General features: G+C 47.2%; 3 protein-coding genes across 4 annotated transcripts; 1 reads left to right on the forward strand and 2 right to left on the reverse strand.

Annotated features, from left to right (window-relative positions):
* Positions 1-46: 46 nt before the first annotated feature.
* On the reverse strand, positions 47-3,617 carry LOC130130298 (uncharacterized). Its single transcript, XM_056299956.1, has 4 exons — positions 3,396-3,617; positions 1,432-1,532; positions 903-1,076; positions 47-724 (listed from the first exon to the last, which is right to left on the reverse strand). Exons 1-4 carry the CDS (start codon positions 3,481-3,483, stop codon positions 269-271), a joined length of 819 nt encoding a protein of 272 aa, XP_056155931.1. The 5' UTR covers positions 3,484-3,617; the 3' UTR covers positions 47-268.
* Positions 3,618-4,887: 1,270 nt separating this feature from the next.
* Positions 4,888-6,147, forward strand: zgc:194655 (uncharacterized protein LOC794380 homolog). Its single transcript, XM_056300709.1, has 2 exons — positions 4,888-5,211; positions 5,727-6,147. Exons 1-2 carry the CDS (start codon positions 5,076-5,078, stop codon positions 5,864-5,866), a joined length of 276 nt encoding a protein of 91 aa, XP_056156684.1. The 5' UTR covers positions 4,888-5,075; the 3' UTR covers positions 5,867-6,147.
* A 3,065-nt stretch (positions 6,148-9,212) lies between these two features.
* Positions 9,213-16,741, reverse strand: LOC130130746 (uncharacterized). 2 transcript variants are annotated; one of them, XM_056300550.1, is made up of 6 exons: positions 16,554-16,741; positions 14,102-14,180; positions 13,655-13,755; positions 12,708-12,878; positions 10,980-11,437; positions 9,213-10,232 (listed from the first exon to the last, which is right to left on the reverse strand). In XM_056300550.1, the coding sequence occupies exons 2-6, from the start codon at positions 14,172-14,174 to the stop codon at positions 9,929-9,931; spliced, it is 1,107 nt and encodes a 368-aa protein (XP_056156525.1). In that variant the 5' UTR covers positions 14,175-14,180; positions 16,554-16,741; the 3' UTR covers positions 9,213-9,928. The 2 variants fall into 2 exon arrangements, with proteins under 2 accessions (XP_056156525.1, XP_056156526.1); XM_056300551.1 differs by having other exon boundaries at positions 14,102-14,505; positions 16,554-16,592.
* Between the last annotated feature and the right edge of the window lie 19 nt (positions 16,742-16,760).

The raw sequence follows: 16,760 nt of genomic DNA on the forward strand, positions 1-16,760 counted from the left end.
TCGACGCACGCTGAGTTCTTACGCCATTCACCGCATAGACCTGTGTACTTTGAACTTTATTTGACGATAACAATAAGATGACGGATTAACATTATCTCTGCAGGTTAAGTTCAAATCCTATAATAATTTTTATATCCATACATTGTGTAGATAATAGGGTTACAGTAGCAAAGATAAGAAAATGCGAGACAGAAGCAAACCCGACAGTAGAGTTGTACAGTGAAGAAATGGAAGGTGGGACAGAAGGCCAAGCTAACGATCGGTTAGCCTAGTTTCTGCGCCATACAGGTACGGAGGTCTGTCTGGGAGCCACGCCGTCGTGGCAGGGTAAGAAGTACGAGCTGGTCCTCAAGCAAACCGGCGTGAGCTTCAGGCACACAAAGCAGAATTCAACCTGGCAGCGGGGACAGAGGATGTTCTTGCACCCTGTCTTGTCATGCTCCACTCTCTGGCCACAGGTGGGACAGGCCCGGATGGAGGGGCACGCCGCCACACCCTGCACTTGGGGGAGGGAAGTGGTTTTGCAGTTCTTGAGGAGTTCCAGGATGTCGTTGACGCAGCCGTCGTTGGCGCAGCGGTCCGAACGCGGGGCCGGCCCTTTCCACGGCCGCAGACACTGCCAGCAGAACTGACACTGCTCCTTCCCGTCCGCCACGCAGATCGTGCACTGGACGTTTAAGTTGGTGACCTGCTCTCGCTCCACATACGTGTTGCAGCTAGGGCACTGTTTGGGGAAGGGGGGGGGGGGGTCAGAAACGTAGAGTTTTACGTCATGGTAATTCCTTGAGTATGCTTGTGTATGATTAAGGATTACCAGGGAAGTTCTGTGGAATATCTGATGAATCCGGCAGCTCCACCAGACTGTCTTCTTGTAAGAGTAAATACAGTGTTAGGACACTCACCGCTTTAAATTCACAATATTCTGACGCAGCCAGACGAGCGATGTTTTCTTCAAAGTGCTGCATCTCCTCAGCGGTCAGCACGGCCAGTCTACGCACCTCCGGGTATGGCCACACTGCATCACACTTCTGCAGCGTCCCTTCTTTTAAGGCGGGGCACTTAAATTTATACTGGCCCTGGGGTGGAAAAAAGGTAAACAGTATGTTGTAAGTGAGGAGCTATCATCCTTTCTAAGTCGTCTTCAGTCGCCGAGGCCAGGGTCGACCATGCCAGTCCTCCTAAACGGAGGATGCACATAGAAAATCACATTTATTATCCTTATTACTACAGAACCAGGGCTGGCCCAAGCATTTTGGGCCCTTAGCAAAGTTTCCTTCGGACCATGGAGACATGGACGGGGCCGATAACCATTTAAGAGATAATTCGGTGGCATGAGATGCATAAACTCTTGCACAAGACAAAAATTTAATTGAGATTTGGTTAATGTTTTAATTTGCGAGACGTGTCAGGGAAATAAATGGATTATCATACCTGGTCCAACAAGCTTCGGCACCATCCTGTCAGAGATTCTGGCGTAACCACGTGGCCACAGGACATTTCTGCTCTGAGACACTGGTCACCGTCTTCGGGGGCTGGAAGAGCCGGTGGAAAGAAGGAACCGGTAACTATGGAAACTAATATGGTACCCGGGAAACAGCGAGACCGCCCCGGAGATGCTCCCATACGGTCGAGCTATGTGGCGCCTTGTCAACACAGCCATATCTGAGTTCACTTCAAAAGACTCATTTAATGCCTTTAAACTCTAATTGCATCGTTTTTGCCATATTATCTGCAGGTTGCCATAGCGACTGGTCCCCCCCCCCTAATTTGGGTTGTACAGAAACATTTCCGTTTTAGTTTGTTTTGGGTTTCTGTTTTTGTTTTGTGAGGGAGGAGTTGCTCTGCGTTTTGCTGATATTGTGCTAACGTTCTGTGGGTTGTGTGTTTTTGCGGGTACCTCACCTCTTTGTCTTGGATCCTTTTTTTTGGGTCACCTTCGCTTTCATGTTTTATAATTTGCTGATGTGTTTTTAGCATTTGTATACATGTTGCTTAAATTTGGAGGTTTTTTTTTTTTTGCATATGCTGCCAGGCTATAGGCCGATATGTAACTGATGCACCTAACTAAAGAGTTTTGCATTACCAAAACCTGGATAATGGATGGATGGATGGATTACCACAAAGAAAGAAAAATAAAGTCAGTAAATGCTGTGGTGTCCATTTCACATTTTCAGAGGTAGTTAGCAAGTTAATTATCTAACTAAAATGGAAGGAATCTCTGTCTGTCTGTCTGTCTGTAGGTAGGTAGGTAGGTAGGTAGGTAGGTAGGTAGGTAGGTAGGTAGGTAGGTCTGTCTGTCTGTCTGTCTGTCTATAGGTAGGTAAGTAGGTCTGTCTGTCTGTCTGTCTGTCTGTCTGTCTGTCTGTCTGTCTGTAGGTAGGTAGGTAGGTAGGTAGGTAGGTAGGTAGGTAGGCAGGTCTGTCTGTCTGTCTGTCTGTAGGTATGTATGTCTGTCTGTCTGTCTGTCTGTAGGTATGTATGTATGTCTGTCTGTCTGTCTGTCTGTCTGTCTGTCTGTCTGTCTGTCTGTCTGTCTGTCTGTCTGTCTGTCTGTCTGTAGGTAGGTAGGTAGGTAGGTAGGTAGGTAGGTAGGCAGGTCTGTCTGTCTGTCTGTCTGTATGTATGTAGGTATGTATGTCTGTCTGTCTGTCTGTCTGTCTGTCTGTAGGTATGTATGTATGTATGTCTGTCTGTCTGTCGGTCGGTCGGTCGGTCGGTCGGTCGGTCGGTCGGTCGGTCGGTCGGTCGGTCGGTAGGTAGGTAGGTAGGTCTGTCTGTCTGTCTGTCTGTCTGTCTGTCTGTAGGTATGTATGTCTGTCTGTATGTCTGTAGGTAGGTAGGTATGTCTGTCTGTCTGTATGTATGTCTGTCTGTCTGTAGGTCTGTCTGTCTGTCTGTCTGTCTGTCTGTCTGTCTGTATGTATGTATGTATGTATGTAGGTATGTCTGTCTGTCTGTCTGTCTGTCTGTCTGTCTGTAGGTACGTAGGTATGTCTGTCTGTCTGTCTGTCCGGTCGACTTCACACCTGGGGGTGTATTGCTGAGGACCCGGTGAACTGCGGTGTCGAGTTTGGAGCTGTCTGGATGAGCGGTTGTCGAGAAGATGGAGGACAGACAGACGCACAGAGACAGAAACGCTCTTCCCGTGGCGACCGGACAAACAGCGCCACACTGCCATTGCAACCCACACTGTGGTCGGAGGCGGGATTACACCCGAACGGGCACGGCCCTAGCGTTTTTAATTTCAAGTAGGCCTATAGGTCAATGAATTGTCATAAATAACGCCTACAGTCAATAAAATACATGATCTAATATACAATTATCAAAAGACAATTCAAAACTGAAAGGTCTTCATTTCTTGGAGAATAACTGTAATTACTTCCTTTAGTACTCACGCAGAGGATCCAAGTCATCCGGTCGATTAACAAACTTGAGAGTTGTGTCTCCGGGATCATAACGTTTCTCCTCCTGCTGCGTGCTCATTTCGCCTCCTCGTCACCTCTCCCTCTTTGCTCTGCGCTCCAGGGAAGCGGTGCTATAAGTGCCGGGTGGTTTCATAAGGACCTGTTTTTCAAGCCTGCCAGCATCACTTTCACTTTCCAGTCCTGCCTTTTATAAGAAGTCACGTGAATAACGGGACGAGGCGTTCACGAGCTGCCTCTTGCCTTCTTTTTTTTTTTTTTTTAGCTACGTGAAAAACATGCTGCGCAGAGACCAGACCCGCTTTGGGGCCTTGGGAAATGACCTGGGAAGGGAAACGTTTTGCATTATTCAGCTGTTTTGCAGTCAAGTGCTACACCCCAATACGTCTGCAGAGAGTCGGGGATTCAAACTGAAACTTGTTCTGGGGCCTGCCTGCTCCAACACGGACCAAGCTTGGCCTCCACATCCGTCCCGGCCAAAGGCCGGACCTGCCGGGAACACCGGCTGCGAGGAGGGCCAGAGCTAAAAGGGTGCAAGGAAAGTGTGTTGAACAGACAGCTGTTAAAGGTGCTAAATTTGAAACTGAAAGGAATATAAATAATTACAAGACGGGGGGTCATATTTCATAAGGAGCTGGATGTGCTGTGCGGATGATGGGTTTTCTGTATCAACCAGTGCAGTTGTCTCACAAAGTTGCGTTTCCCACGTCGGTTGCTGCGACTGTAATAAACGATGGAAAGACCACCGTGCATAAAAGACTTTATTACACACACACAGAGATAGGCTGAAACACAAACCCACGTGTAAGAGTAAATCTCCACCAACTCCGCTGGTTTAGGGACGTAAGGATGATGATGAAGAAGATGAAGATGATGATGATGATTGTTGTTATCAATAATAATAACAATAGTAACATAACTATCCACTAATGATGACAGTAAATTTCATTCATAATGCACTGTTCATTAAAAGCGTATCTCGGTGGTACTCAGGTGGATAAAAAAACACACACACACACAAATAAACAAAAATAAACAAACAAACACAAATACCTACACGTCTGTTGCACGTGTCGTGCACAAATGCAACGCACAGATTTTTTTTGGTTGGCTGTCTGCAGTGTTTCTCAACCCAGTCCTCAAGGACCCCCCCTATCCTGCAGAGTTTCACTGTAACCCTGCATAGGTGGCCCTGCTTCGACCAATCATCTCGCAGCACTTAATTACGCAAGGTGTGCAACGTCTGACAAAATTCATTGCCGACTGGTTGAATAACTACAGACAGGCACCTATTCAGGGTTGCAAAGAAAATATGCAGGATGGGGGGGTCCCTGAGGACTGGGTTGAGAAACGCTGTGTTAAAGTCCAAACCCAAATAAGCCCATAGAGGCGCCACGCGGGGGGGGGGGGGGAGAGAAACACTGGCCTGTATAAATCCCGCAAGGTTCACGTAAGAGCAGACGCGTATACATCCACAGCGGCGAGGGTCGAAAGTGAAAGCGATTCCTCGAAGGAGCCCTTCCTTCCGCGTGGGCTCCATTATCACGACCGACCGCCGCTGGCAGCAGACGCACCGTCACCGGGCTCCGTCAGTGTCCTGCCGCGCGCGCACACACACACACACACACACACACACACACACGAGCCACCGCGATGGGGAAGATCTACCAGGTGATCGTGAATGGCGTGAGGGGGGAGAAAATGACCATCGACCTGTGCAACACGGACGAGCAGATGAACAGCTTCACGGTGGAGCAGCTGAAGCATAAGATTGTGGAAAAGATCCCCGGTAAGTCCACCCACCCCACCCCCACCCCCCCGGCAGAGAGAGAGAGAGAGAGAGAGAGAGAGAAAGAAAGAATATATCGATGACTTTCGTCATCGATATATTGTAGCGAACTCGGGAGGCAACCGCAGGTTCTGCCACATCCGGGACTAAAGGGGTCACACCCGTTAGCCAGCGGCCGACGTGTCTACTTATCCACGCACGTTACACTAATATCAATCAATCAATCGATCAATCAATCAATCAAGCTGCGTTTTACTCAGCGCTTCTCCAGCCGCAACAGCCGCTCAAGGCGCTTTTACACTCCTGCTCGTATAGTCACACTGGCTCAGGTTACGTGGACGAGCGCACGAATTCGTGCTTTTTGCCTGGAGATCATACCCAATATACTTTATTTATTTGCCACCATCACGGCTAACGCAATAGATCATTTTATCGATGTGTGGCGTTATGACAAAACTGACCCTTCTGCGTGTGCGTGCGTGCGTGTGTGCTCGTGTGCGTGCGTGCGTGTGTAGGTGACAGCATGGAGTCTCTGCGGCTGATCTTCACCGACAAGCTGCTGGATGAAGATTCGGCCACGCTGGCCTCCTATGGGGTCCAACACCAATCTGTCCTCCAGCTGGTGCTAAGGGTTCCCGGGGGACTGAGAGTGTGACAGACAGACAGACTCGGGACTTCCGTGCACTTGATGACGTGACTGTGTAGTTACTGTACAGATTTCTCAGACGATAACTCGCGTTGCCTTAAATCTCTCCAATTCTCCCCCGGTGGGCTTTTCTGAGTTCTGTAAATCTGATCGTGGACATTTGTATGAGTGTAAAGGTTTATTATCAGTAGACGTCAAACTGGAACAGCGGGGGGGGGGGGGGCATGGTCGAGGTCGACACCAGCACACAGCCCCCTCCCCCTCCCCCCCACTGTAAATGTTGTTTACCCAATTAAAAGGGAAATGATGTCATTGAGGGGAATGATGTCATTTAGGGGAATCTTTGATTACTTTTTAAAATGTTTGCGGCTCATTCTATTGTTTAAGACGAGACCCCCCCCCCCCCACACACACACACACATTATACTTTCAGATTCATTTCACCTCTCCAGTCAAATCAGTCACGTGTGGTTTTTCTAGTTGTTCTACTTCTTTCAAGTTTGTCTAATAAGCAGTTCACTGCTCACTGTACTTGCATCTACATGAAGTATGTGACAAATAAACTTTTGAATCTTGAATCTCGAATCTTGACTGATTTAAACATTGTCTATATATATATATATATATATATATATATATATATATATATATATGTGCTGCTTGAAAGTTTGTGAACCCTCCAGACATGGTCACTGTTTTTGTAAAAAACATTAAAATAAGCTTATTACACATACATCCAAATCCCAATTTGTAAAGCACACCTTCCAAATAATGGACACACACACAAAAGAGATATATTTTCATTATTTAATTCAACAAAGGTGGTTTATTTCACAAAAACTGAAAATTTAACATGTGCAAAAGTATGTGAGCCCTTGTATTAGTAGCTTGTGGCTCCTCCTTTTGCAGCCATTACTTCAACCCAACGTCTTCTGTAACCACTAACCAGTCTCTCGCATCTGCTTATGGGGATTTTTGCCCAATCCTCCTTGCAGAACTCAGCCAGTTGAGAGAGGTTGGAGGGACATCTGGTATGTACCAACTTCTTCAGGTCTCGCCACAACATTTCAATTGGATTAAGGTCGGGACTTTGACTGGGCCTATCCAGAGTACGAATCCTCTTTCTCTGAAGCCATTCCTTTGTAGTTTTACTGGAATGCTTTGGGTAATTGTCTTGTTGCATAATCCATTTTCATCCCAGCTTCAACTCCCTGACTGATGGCAGGAGATTCTGGTCAAGAATTTGTTGATATGCCGGAGGATTCATGGTTCCTTGGATAATATGGAGTCGTCCAGGTCCAGAAGCAGAAAAGCAGCCCCAGACCTTCACATTTCCACCACCATGCTTCACTGTTGGGAGGAGGTTCTTTTCTTCATATGCAGTGTTGGCTTTTCTCCAAACATGTTGGTTTTGATTGTGACCAAATAATCCTATTTTGGACTCGTCTGTCCAGAGAATGGACTTCCAGAAGGTCTCTGGTTTGTCCAAGTGCTCTCTGGCAAAGTTGAAATGGGCAGCTTTGTTCTTTTTTGAGAGCAGAGGCTTCCTTCTAGCAACCCTCCCATGAATTTCATGGCTATTCAATTTTCGTCTGATTGTAGACGCATGCACATTTGTCCCAGATGCTACCAGAGAGGTCTGCAACTCTCTAGAGGTGATGTGTGGGTTGGCCTTTACCTGATGTATTATTTTTCTGGTGCTTCTGGGTGATAGTTTTGATGGGCGTCCACTTCTAGGCAGAGTTGCTGTCATGTTGAAGGCCCTCCATTTGTAAATTATTTGTCTTACAGTGGATGGATGGAGCTGGAATCTCTTGGAGATGGTCTTATATCCCTCCCCAGACTGATGGGCTGTCGCTACCCTCTTCTTCATGTCCTCGGATATCTCCTTTGCTCTCGGCATTGTTGATTTGTATGGGACCACAGTGGTTTGGTTGGTTTCCTCTCTCTTTTAATTAGTGCAGGCCAAACCCTTTCCCAAGGATGTCTCATTTCATTGGTATGCTTAAATGATTAATTAAGCACTCAAATGTGTTTCACCCGAGTCTGTTACCTGCTTGACTTAACCAATGCAGCTGGGGGTTCACTTACTTTTGCACATACCCTAATTCCATGTTTCATGTAGTTTTTGGGCTACTAAAACAAGTCCCACTAAACAAGTAGATGCAACTGATAAACATATATCTGACATTTCATACATAAAAACTGGTGATGATAAAATAAGAAAATCATGGTAAAACAACAGAAACATCTAAACTGCTCAAGGGGTTCACATACTTTCAAGCAGCACTGTATGTATGTATGTATGTACGTATGTATGTATACATATGAGACATTCAGCACCAGCATCTCAGACCAAACCAAAACAAACCTTCTCCCTCCCTCCCTTCGTGTTCTTGCTATTTTGTTCAGTTTGGTCCGGTTGGAATATTGATTTTTACAATGTAGAGTTATTCTATTAACATTAGTAACGTACTCAGCTTGGTGAGGATCTATATTTCCATCTCTCCAATCTACCGAGTGACCTAAATCCATCCATCCATCCATTTTCCGAACCGCTTATCCTACTCAGGGTTGCGGGGATGCTGGAGCCTATCCCAGCAGTCACTGGGCGGCAGGCAGGGAGACACCCTGGCCATCACAGGGCCCACACACCGAGTGTAAGTGACAAAAAAACCACCAACGATAAACTAAAGCAATGTCTTAAAATAGCTTACTCCAATTTTTCATAATTATGAGAAGGACATGACAGTGGCATCACATCTAGCATGCAATCGAGCAGCTCGTTCTGGATACTTCTGGACGTACCTTTGAAAACCGTTGCCTTTAATAGGTGCTCCTGCATTGCAGTATCCACTGTCTATACTGTCTATTTCCCAGGTGCCTAATCTTTATTCTGTGATTAGTAATTGCTGAATTGGATGTGGATATTACCTCAGGAATGTACTGGTGTGAATTAAGTTTGAAGCTTTTATGGTCTGTCATGTGACCTTTCCTGATCCGTGTCATGTAACCTTTGCATGTGACCTTGCTGACCTGTCATGCGACCATTTCATGTCCTGTATCATGTGACCACTATGAAGCCCTATATAGATCACGTGCCATTAATTACACTCATGCTCTGATGAGGGCCTGTAGCAGTAGGCCGAAACGTTAGCATGTTTTGCTTGCCAAAATAAATTGGTGAAAATGACGCACTGTCCCTGTCCTTTTTCAAATGGCGAGTGCTACCCTACATCCTTGGATGTGGTTTTTGACATATAGGATTTGTTTTTATTTACCTTTACTGCTTTCCGACTTTTTGACGGGTTTGTAAAAGAGCTACAGGTTAATTCTATGTAATAACTGGCTTTTGCTTTTCTTGGGGAGGATCTGCATTTATTTCTGAGTTGTCTGAAAGTCTCCGGTACACCAGGGGCGCAGCGGGGAGTGTGCGATGCTGGCCTGCAGGTCGCTGATGAGCGGCTGAGACGGGGAGGAGATCCAGGTCCCTTCTGTGAAAGCTGAGGGCAGTGATTAATTGAGCTGTCCTCAGGGGGGGTAGACTTCCTGGGTCTTAATCGATTTTTTTTTCAATCCCTTCAACCAGACTGGCTGGACAGATTTGATCCGTGCAGAGAGTGGGTAAAGAAATGTGAGCCGGGCGAGCCCCCAAATTGCCGTGGCAATTATTTAATTCCACTCTGACGTTACATGAGGAGCGAGACAAAAATCTCTTATTGTCACACTTTAATATATGTTCACAAACAGACGCATTCAAGCCTAGATGCTTGAATCCGCGCCGATCAGTACAGTACACAGTCCAGTGTCGGCTGCATCTAATCTGTTCTCCATCTTCTGCTGTTGTAGTGCCCAAAAGCAACTGTTGCTGTAAAGCCACTTGAGGCAAATTTGTAATTTGTGATATTGGGCAATAAAAAATAAAATTGACTTGACTGTGTACAGACTTGCTAGTCTCAGTGAGTCTCCCATATATTCCTCTATCAACCACCAGTTAACAATAGGCCCTTATTTGTTCTCCTGGAGAAGACACTACCTTTGTTCTGTTACACATGGACTTTAAGCACCTATCTAAGCAATGCAAGATAAAGTTAAACATGGTATGGGTCCTACATGGTCAAAGATGAAAAGTAAGCAGCGAGTGTTCGGGTAGTGTGGCGGTCTATTCCGTTGCCCACCGACACGGGAATCGCTGGTTCGAATCCCCGTGTTACCTCCGGTTTGGTCGGGTGTCTGTACAGACACAATTGGCCGTGTGTGCGGGCGGGAAGCCGGATGTGGGTATGGGTCCTGGTTGCTGCACCAGCGCCTCTGCTGGTCGTTCGGGGAGGAACGGGGGGGGGGATAGCGTGATCCTCCCGCGTGTGACGTTCCCCTGGTGGGAAAGTTGAAAAGTTGTTTACAGCCGTTTCAATGCGAAAAGCTTAAATCTTACTGGAGGATGGGAATATGAAACCTATTGCAATTTCCTGAGTTCTTTCTACACCGTCACCCTTCTTTCACACCTTCACGGACGAGCCTCCTTCTTTAAGGGCCCGTAAAGGGCCTAACAAATATTATGGGGACGATGGACTGATCTGGACTGATAGGGGAATATTAACTGAGGACAATGGTGTCCCGTTGAGTCAAGCAGAGTATTGAAACAACTTCCTTATTTCCCCCCTAAAATCACCCAAATCTGGGCGTCACGGCTCAGGAGGTAGAGCGGGCCGTCTAGTTATCGGGAGGTCGCTGGTTCGAATCCCCGGCTCCTGCCGTCCTTGAGCAAGACACGGAACCCCTAACTCCTCCTTGCATGGCAGCCTCCGCCATCAGTGTATGAATGGGTGTGAATGGGTGAGGCATGTGAGGCGTACGCTGTAAAGCGCCCTGAGTGGTCGGTGGACTAGAAAAACGTCTTATTAATCAGCCCATTTACCAATGAACAAAATAGAATAATAAAACCACCCAAATCATTCAAATGCTCTCCAAATGGAGCTTTGGAAGTTAAAAGCTGCGTACGTCTAGTGAAATTGCATAACTCTTGCTTCACTATTGCAAAAAAAAATAAAATAAATAAAAATCCAACACCGCTTTGTCATTTCTTAACACAAACGACTCCGGTCTAACCGTGTATTTTTACCGTTTGTTTCTCCGCCATACGGGTACAGCCGTCTGTCTCGGAGCCACTCCGCTGTGGCACATTCGGTAGGGCGTGCTGGTCTTCGAACATTCACGTTTGGTTTTCAGGCAGACGAAACAGAACTCCACCTGGCAGCGAGGACAGACAATATTCTTGCAGTGTCTTCTGTTATGCTCCACCCTAATACCGCATGTGGGGCAGAGCCGGACGGAGGGGCAGCTGGTGACCCCCGTCACGTCCGGCAGATCGATGCTCCTGCAGATCTGCAGAAGCTCCAGGTCCTTGTTGATGCAGCCGTTGTTGTCGCAGCGGTCGGAGCGCGGGCCTGTGCCTTTCCACGGCTTCAGACACTGCCAACAGAAATAGCAGGCCTGCTTCCTGTCAGCAGTGCATATGATGCATTTGACACACAGGTTAGAGGGATTCTTCCTCTCAATGGCAGTTTTGCATCCTGGGCACTGTGAGGGAAAGAAGTAAGGAAAGAGGTTGTGGGGGGGGGCAACCCTAGTACTTACAAAGTTAATGTCTTTCTTTCCCCCTTTTCTCCCCAATTGTATCTGGCCAATTACCCCCCTCTGCCGACCTGCGGAGGGCTGCGCACTACCACATGCCTCCTCCCATACATGTGGAGTCACCATGCAGCCGTTTCTTTTCACCTGACAGTGAGGAGTTTCACCAAGGGGGATGTAGCGCGTGGGAGGATCACGCTATTCCCCCCAGTTCCCCCTCCCCCCCCTGAACAGGCACCCCGACCGACCAGAGGAGGTGCAGCGACCAGGACACATACCCACATCCGGCTTCTCACCCGCAGACACGGCCAATTGTGTCTGTAGGGACGCCCGACCAAGCCGGCGGTAACACGGGGATTCGAACCGGCGATCCCCGTGTTGGTAGGCAACGGAATAGACCGCTACGCTACCCGGACACCCTAAAGTAAATGTCTTTAACCAGAATCAGTAACCAGATTTAACTTTAACAAGTCTGAAAACCTTAAACACAGACTAATCAAATCACAGGAAGTTGAATCAGTTCGTGTGGACACAGTGTTTACTGAGAGAGAAACGTTTCATCACTCACGTAACTGTGATGAAACTGCTCCCTCTCTCAGTAAACGCCGTGTCCGGATGAACCGATTCAACTTCCTGTGACTGTCTTACCTGGATTATTCAGCATGCATAAAGACAGCCCAACAAATCATTCAATGACACGTCTTTATTTGTAAATGTCTAAAATCATATTTTTTAGACCTTCATCCATAACTGTTCTCAACCGTCTCAAGCACTGTGAGGGAGTGGTCTGGTCCTCATTAATATTCACGAGCTGACCTTTGAGTGACAAGTGCAAGCAAGGGTTGTTGGTAAGGGTGGGCGGGGTTTCGTCGTTTGACGATTTGATCTGATTGGCTGTATGTAAACCACCGTCTGGCGTCATCACGAGTACCAGAAAAACAGATCAGCTAAAAGAAGCTGAACTAGGGGGAGGTCTTTTAAAAAAGAGAAAAAACTAAATTCTACCTTTAACGCATATTCTTTCCCAGTACACAGAGACAGTACGAAACGCGGGATGATAAAAGTAGTAAGTACAATCAGAAAGCAGGGTTTCATTCTTGGCCCAGCTTTAAGTCATTATTCCAGAACCTCTGCTGGCGTTCTGTATCACGAATGAAACGGAGACGTCTCACGTGCAGAGTGACCTTACTCCAAACAAGCAAAACAACGGACCACTTACTTGCTGAGCATCACAGTAGTTGGCAGCCGCCAAACGAGAAATTCTCTCCTCAAAATACTGCATCTCCCCCACAGTCAGAGCGGCGAGTCTACGCACCTCTGGGTAGGACCAGACGGCCTTACACTGTGCAACGCCCTTAGTCAAGGCAGGGCATCTCAGCTCATACTGACCCTGAAAACACAGACGGAAGGCCTTATGGGGTGAATCAGAAAGGCACGTTAACCAGGCAAAACTCACTGGAACAGAACTTGTAGAACAAATCTTAGTACACCTTCCTTCCTCCTAGATTCTGGGTCGTCACAATGCTGCTCCGAAAAAATACGAAACAACTGACAGATGACAAACAGCTGGTGTCCAAGTGTTAAAATGCTTCTTCTTTTTTTAACGAATTCCCTTCTTTCTTTTTTTTTGGAGGGGGGGGGGAATTTTCCCCTCTTTTTCTCCCCAACTGGCCAGTTACCCCACTCTTCCGAGCCGTCCCAGTCGCTGCTCCGCCCCCTCTGCCAATCCGGGGAGGGCTGCAGACTACCACACACCTCCTCTGATACATGTGGAGTGGCCAGCCGCCTCTTTTCACCTGACAGTGAGGAGTTCCCCCTAGTCCCCCACCCCCCGACCAAGCGCCCCGACAGACCAGAGGGGGCGCTAGTGCAGCGACCAGGACATATACCCACATCCGGCTTCCCACCCGCAGATGTGGCCAATTGTGTCTGTAAGGAGACGCCCGACCCGGAGGTAACACGGGGATTCAAACCAGAGATCCCCGTGTTGGTAGGCAACGCGGAATAGACCGCCACGCCACCCGGATGCCCTAAAATGCTTTTAGGAGACCCGGCCAGTCACTGGGCCGGCCAGTCACTGGGCCGGCTGTCCTCTCCAGCGGGCCAGTTTGCTGGAATCGGAGCCACTACGAGGTTTTAATGCCTTCGGTGGTGGATGTGTATTACCTGGTCTAGTAAGCTGCGACACCACCGGGTGAGAGAATCAGGGGTGACGGTGTGACCGCAGGACATCTTCGCTTTGAGGGAGCCGTCCTCATCTTCTGAGGCTGAGGTCCACAACGAGAAGGATGCGACATTATCAGGGCACCGCGGACAGGCTTTAGGTTTAGTTCATTTGTGCAAAGACACAATAGGGGAAATTTCCCCCAAGCATCAAGATGACAAACAAGACACAAGGGGACATGACAACAGACACCAAGCAGCAAATCAACACCCCGGCCACAAGTTAATAAACGATCACATGAATCGACAGAAGACGGAGGCAGTTGTTCCTACATAAAGGGGTTTGTTCATTAGGGGGGTATGTGCTGACATGCTAACAAAAAGAGCTACACAACAACCAAAGTGATGTTAAATCCCAATGTCACATTTGAAGCAGAAAATGAATCTCACCTAGTGGATCCAGGTCGTCCTGTCCGTCGACAAACCTTAGGCTGGAGTCGCGTGGGTCATATCTTTTCTTCATCTGTCCCTGTTCACAAACGTTCAACTTAAATGTCAATGCGATGCGGTTGCCCACTGGGGACCGGGGGTTCGCGCCCCGGTCTCGTCAGATCCGACTATGGCCGGACTCGATAAAGCAGCAATAATGGGCAACGCTGTCTTCGGGGAGGGGGGCGGAGTCGGCTTGTGTTCGTCACATGAACGCGTCTCTGGGTGTGTATCGGGGAAAAAGCAGTGGCGAGGCCTGGAGTCGCCCTGTCACGAAGGTGGCGAGGCGTCTCCTTCCAGACTGCCGGCCGGAGAGATGCAGTACGAGGGTGGGTGTTTGACCTAAAATAGGGGGCGATTGGCCACTAAATTGGGAGAAAAAGGGAAAAATCAGAAATAAATTTTAAAAAAAAGAAAAAGAAGAAAGAAGCGGCTGGCGACTCCACATGTATGGGAGGAGGCATGTGGTCAGAGTGGGGTAACTGGACGGATACAATTGTGGAGAGAAAAAAAGGGGGGGGGGGCACGTATCTAGACGTGCATCATCACAAACCAGTTAGTGCAGACACATCAGCGGCGCAGCGAAATGGAGAAGACTCCCCTCCAGCAGGCCTCCATCCTTTGAATCGCAATCTAGACGTTGCTTAAACGTGTTTCTGAGTGATGCGGTAAATAATCTTCTTGTTCCTTTGACAGTACACGTCAGTCTCTAAAGTCCCCTTTTACCCCTGCGGTAATCTTCTCTTCCACATCCGACCTGTGGGATCCCTGGGAAAAGGTCCAGCACCCGTCCAAGAACCCATCCCCATTTACGATATTCTCTCTGTTTTACTCCAGAGTCTTCGGTGCGCAGCCTTTGGGGATTTCCCCAGAAAGGTGGATGAGTAACAGGTCATTTAGGCCAGTGTTTCTCAACCGGGGGTCCGCGGACCCCTAGTGGTCCGTGGTGTAGTTGCAAGGGGTCCGTGAAAATAAAATATCTTTAAAAAAAAAGATCCTATGACATTTATAGAAATAGGATTATTTTACTCAAATGTGACTGAGACCTTTATCTACCTAAACTATAAAGGGTAACGGGACTTTTTTCTCTAATTACATCTGTTTCACAAGTGTAATTTATTGTATTTTAATAAGAGATCTCGCTCCCGTTTGCATTGTTAAAAGTTACTGCATAAAAACTCTGTTGTTACATATATCTGAAAGTTACTGAATACATATTCTGTGTTGTTACATATATCTGAAAGTTACTGAATACATATTCTGTTTTGTTACATATATCTGAAAGTTACTGCATAAGAATTCTGTTTTGTTAACTATATCTAAGTTACAACTGAAAGCTCTTATTTTTGCCCCAAAGACTGAATAAATGCTATAATGCAATTTAAAATGCAGTTTCTACTGTTTCTATCAAATTGCAACCCCCCTCCCCCAAGATCAGGTGGAGGGGTCCTCAGGGTAGATCAAAAATATGCAGGGGGTCCAGGACCCCAAAAAGGTTGAGAACCACTGCTTTAGGCTATATGGCTAACTGGATATACCCTCACTGTTAAGCCAAAGTAAACACGTTGGATGTATTCAAAAACGTGTCACAAAACACACAAACTTCACAACTACACCTGAGATTTTAAGAAAAGAGCAACAGAAAATAAAATGACACAACCGGACCAAAAAATGAGAGGGCAACATGTTTTGGGCCTCCGTCAGTCACACGCGAGCAGCTGTCAATAGCCATTATACAGCCCACGTGTCAGACGTAAAAAATATTAATAACCATCTTATTGACATGTCTTGGAGTGTTTTATATAAAGTCTCCTTCCTTTTCTTACCCTCCTCATCATATTACTTACCAGACTAGATAACCAATCAATCAAACCAACTTTACTGATAAAGCACAATTAGTACAATTAAATGCAGTGGAATTTACCAAGGGGCACAGATGTGATGACAAAAGAGGAAAACCCCCAGACAGCACTGAAACCGGATATGGGTATGACGAGAGAACGATAACAACCAAATAAATGAATAAATTTAACGGTTAACAATAAAGGTGATTACGGGTATTGTTAAGCCGTCTTGTAATGGGAGCTAATCAGCGTTAGTAAGTCCTTATTTTATGATATAAGGCTGGGTGGAAGTGAAGGTCCCGGTGTTAGGGGATTTTCTGCCTCACCGCGGAATCTGACTCCTCTTGGCGTGAGGCTAGGTTAGTTTAGGCTATCCCCCCCCCCGTCCCCCCAACCCTAATCCCCCTAACTCTACCACGCCCCCAACCCTAAACCCTACCCCACCACCACCACCACCCAACCCCCCTGTCACCCGTTCAACGCTAAGGGGAGTCAGATTTCGCGAGGGAGTCGAAAAATTGCATAACACCGGTACGACACACTATGGATCCCAAAGAGTTCATCCTTACCTCCTTCACTTAGCATTTACAACTATTTGGCTCCGTGGCAGAATAGCGGGGTTTCTACACGTCTTCAACCTGTAGCAAGTTAACAAGTCTGGCGATTCGGTAACTTTGGGAAGGTCCACGCGCTTCTCCTTTGTGACCCATACACGGTGGGCGGAGCGCGGACCGGAGCCAATAGAAACCGAGACGAAAGTGAAAGCGTTTTGAAAA

This window comes from Lampris incognitus, chromosome 20 (assembly GCF_029633865.1).
Source record: "Lampris incognitus isolate fLamInc1 chromosome 20, fLamInc1.hap2, whole genome shotgun sequence".
Classification (NCBI taxonomy): domain Eukaryota; kingdom Metazoa; phylum Chordata; class Actinopteri; order Lampriformes; family Lampridae; genus Lampris; species Lampris incognitus.

Coding starts and splice junctions, on each gene's coding strand:
- LOC130130298 (XM_056299956.1), bottom strand. CDS start 3,483: ATGAGCACGCAGCAGGAGGAGAAACGTTATGATCCCGGAGACACAACT. Junction 1,077..1,431: donor GCCGAAGCTTGTTGGACCAG/GTATGATAATCC, acceptor TTTCCACCCCAG/GGCCAGTATAAATTTAAGTG. Junction 725..902: donor AATATTGTGAATTTAAAGCG/GTGAGTGTCCTA, acceptor TTCCCCAAACAG/TGCCCTAGCTGCAACACGTA.
- LOC130130746 (XM_056300550.1), bottom strand. CDS start 14,174: ATGAAGAAAAGATATGACCCACGCGACTCCAGCCTAAGGTTTGTCGAC. Junction 12,879..13,654: donor GTCGCAGCTTACTAGACCAG/GTAATACACATC, acceptor CTGTGTTTTCAG/GGTCAGTATGAGCTGAGATG. Junction 11,438..12,707: donor ACTACTGTGATGCTCAGCAA/GTAAGTGGTCCG, acceptor TTTCCCTCACAG/TGCCCAGGATGCAAAACTGC.
- zgc:194655 (XM_056300709.1), top strand. CDS start 5,076: ATGGGGAAGATCTACCAGGTGATCGTGAATGGCGTGAGGGGGGAGAAA. Junction 5,212..5,726: donor GATTGTGGAAAAGATCCCCG/GTAAGTCCACCC, acceptor GTGCGTGTGTAG/GTGACAGCATGGAGTCTCTG.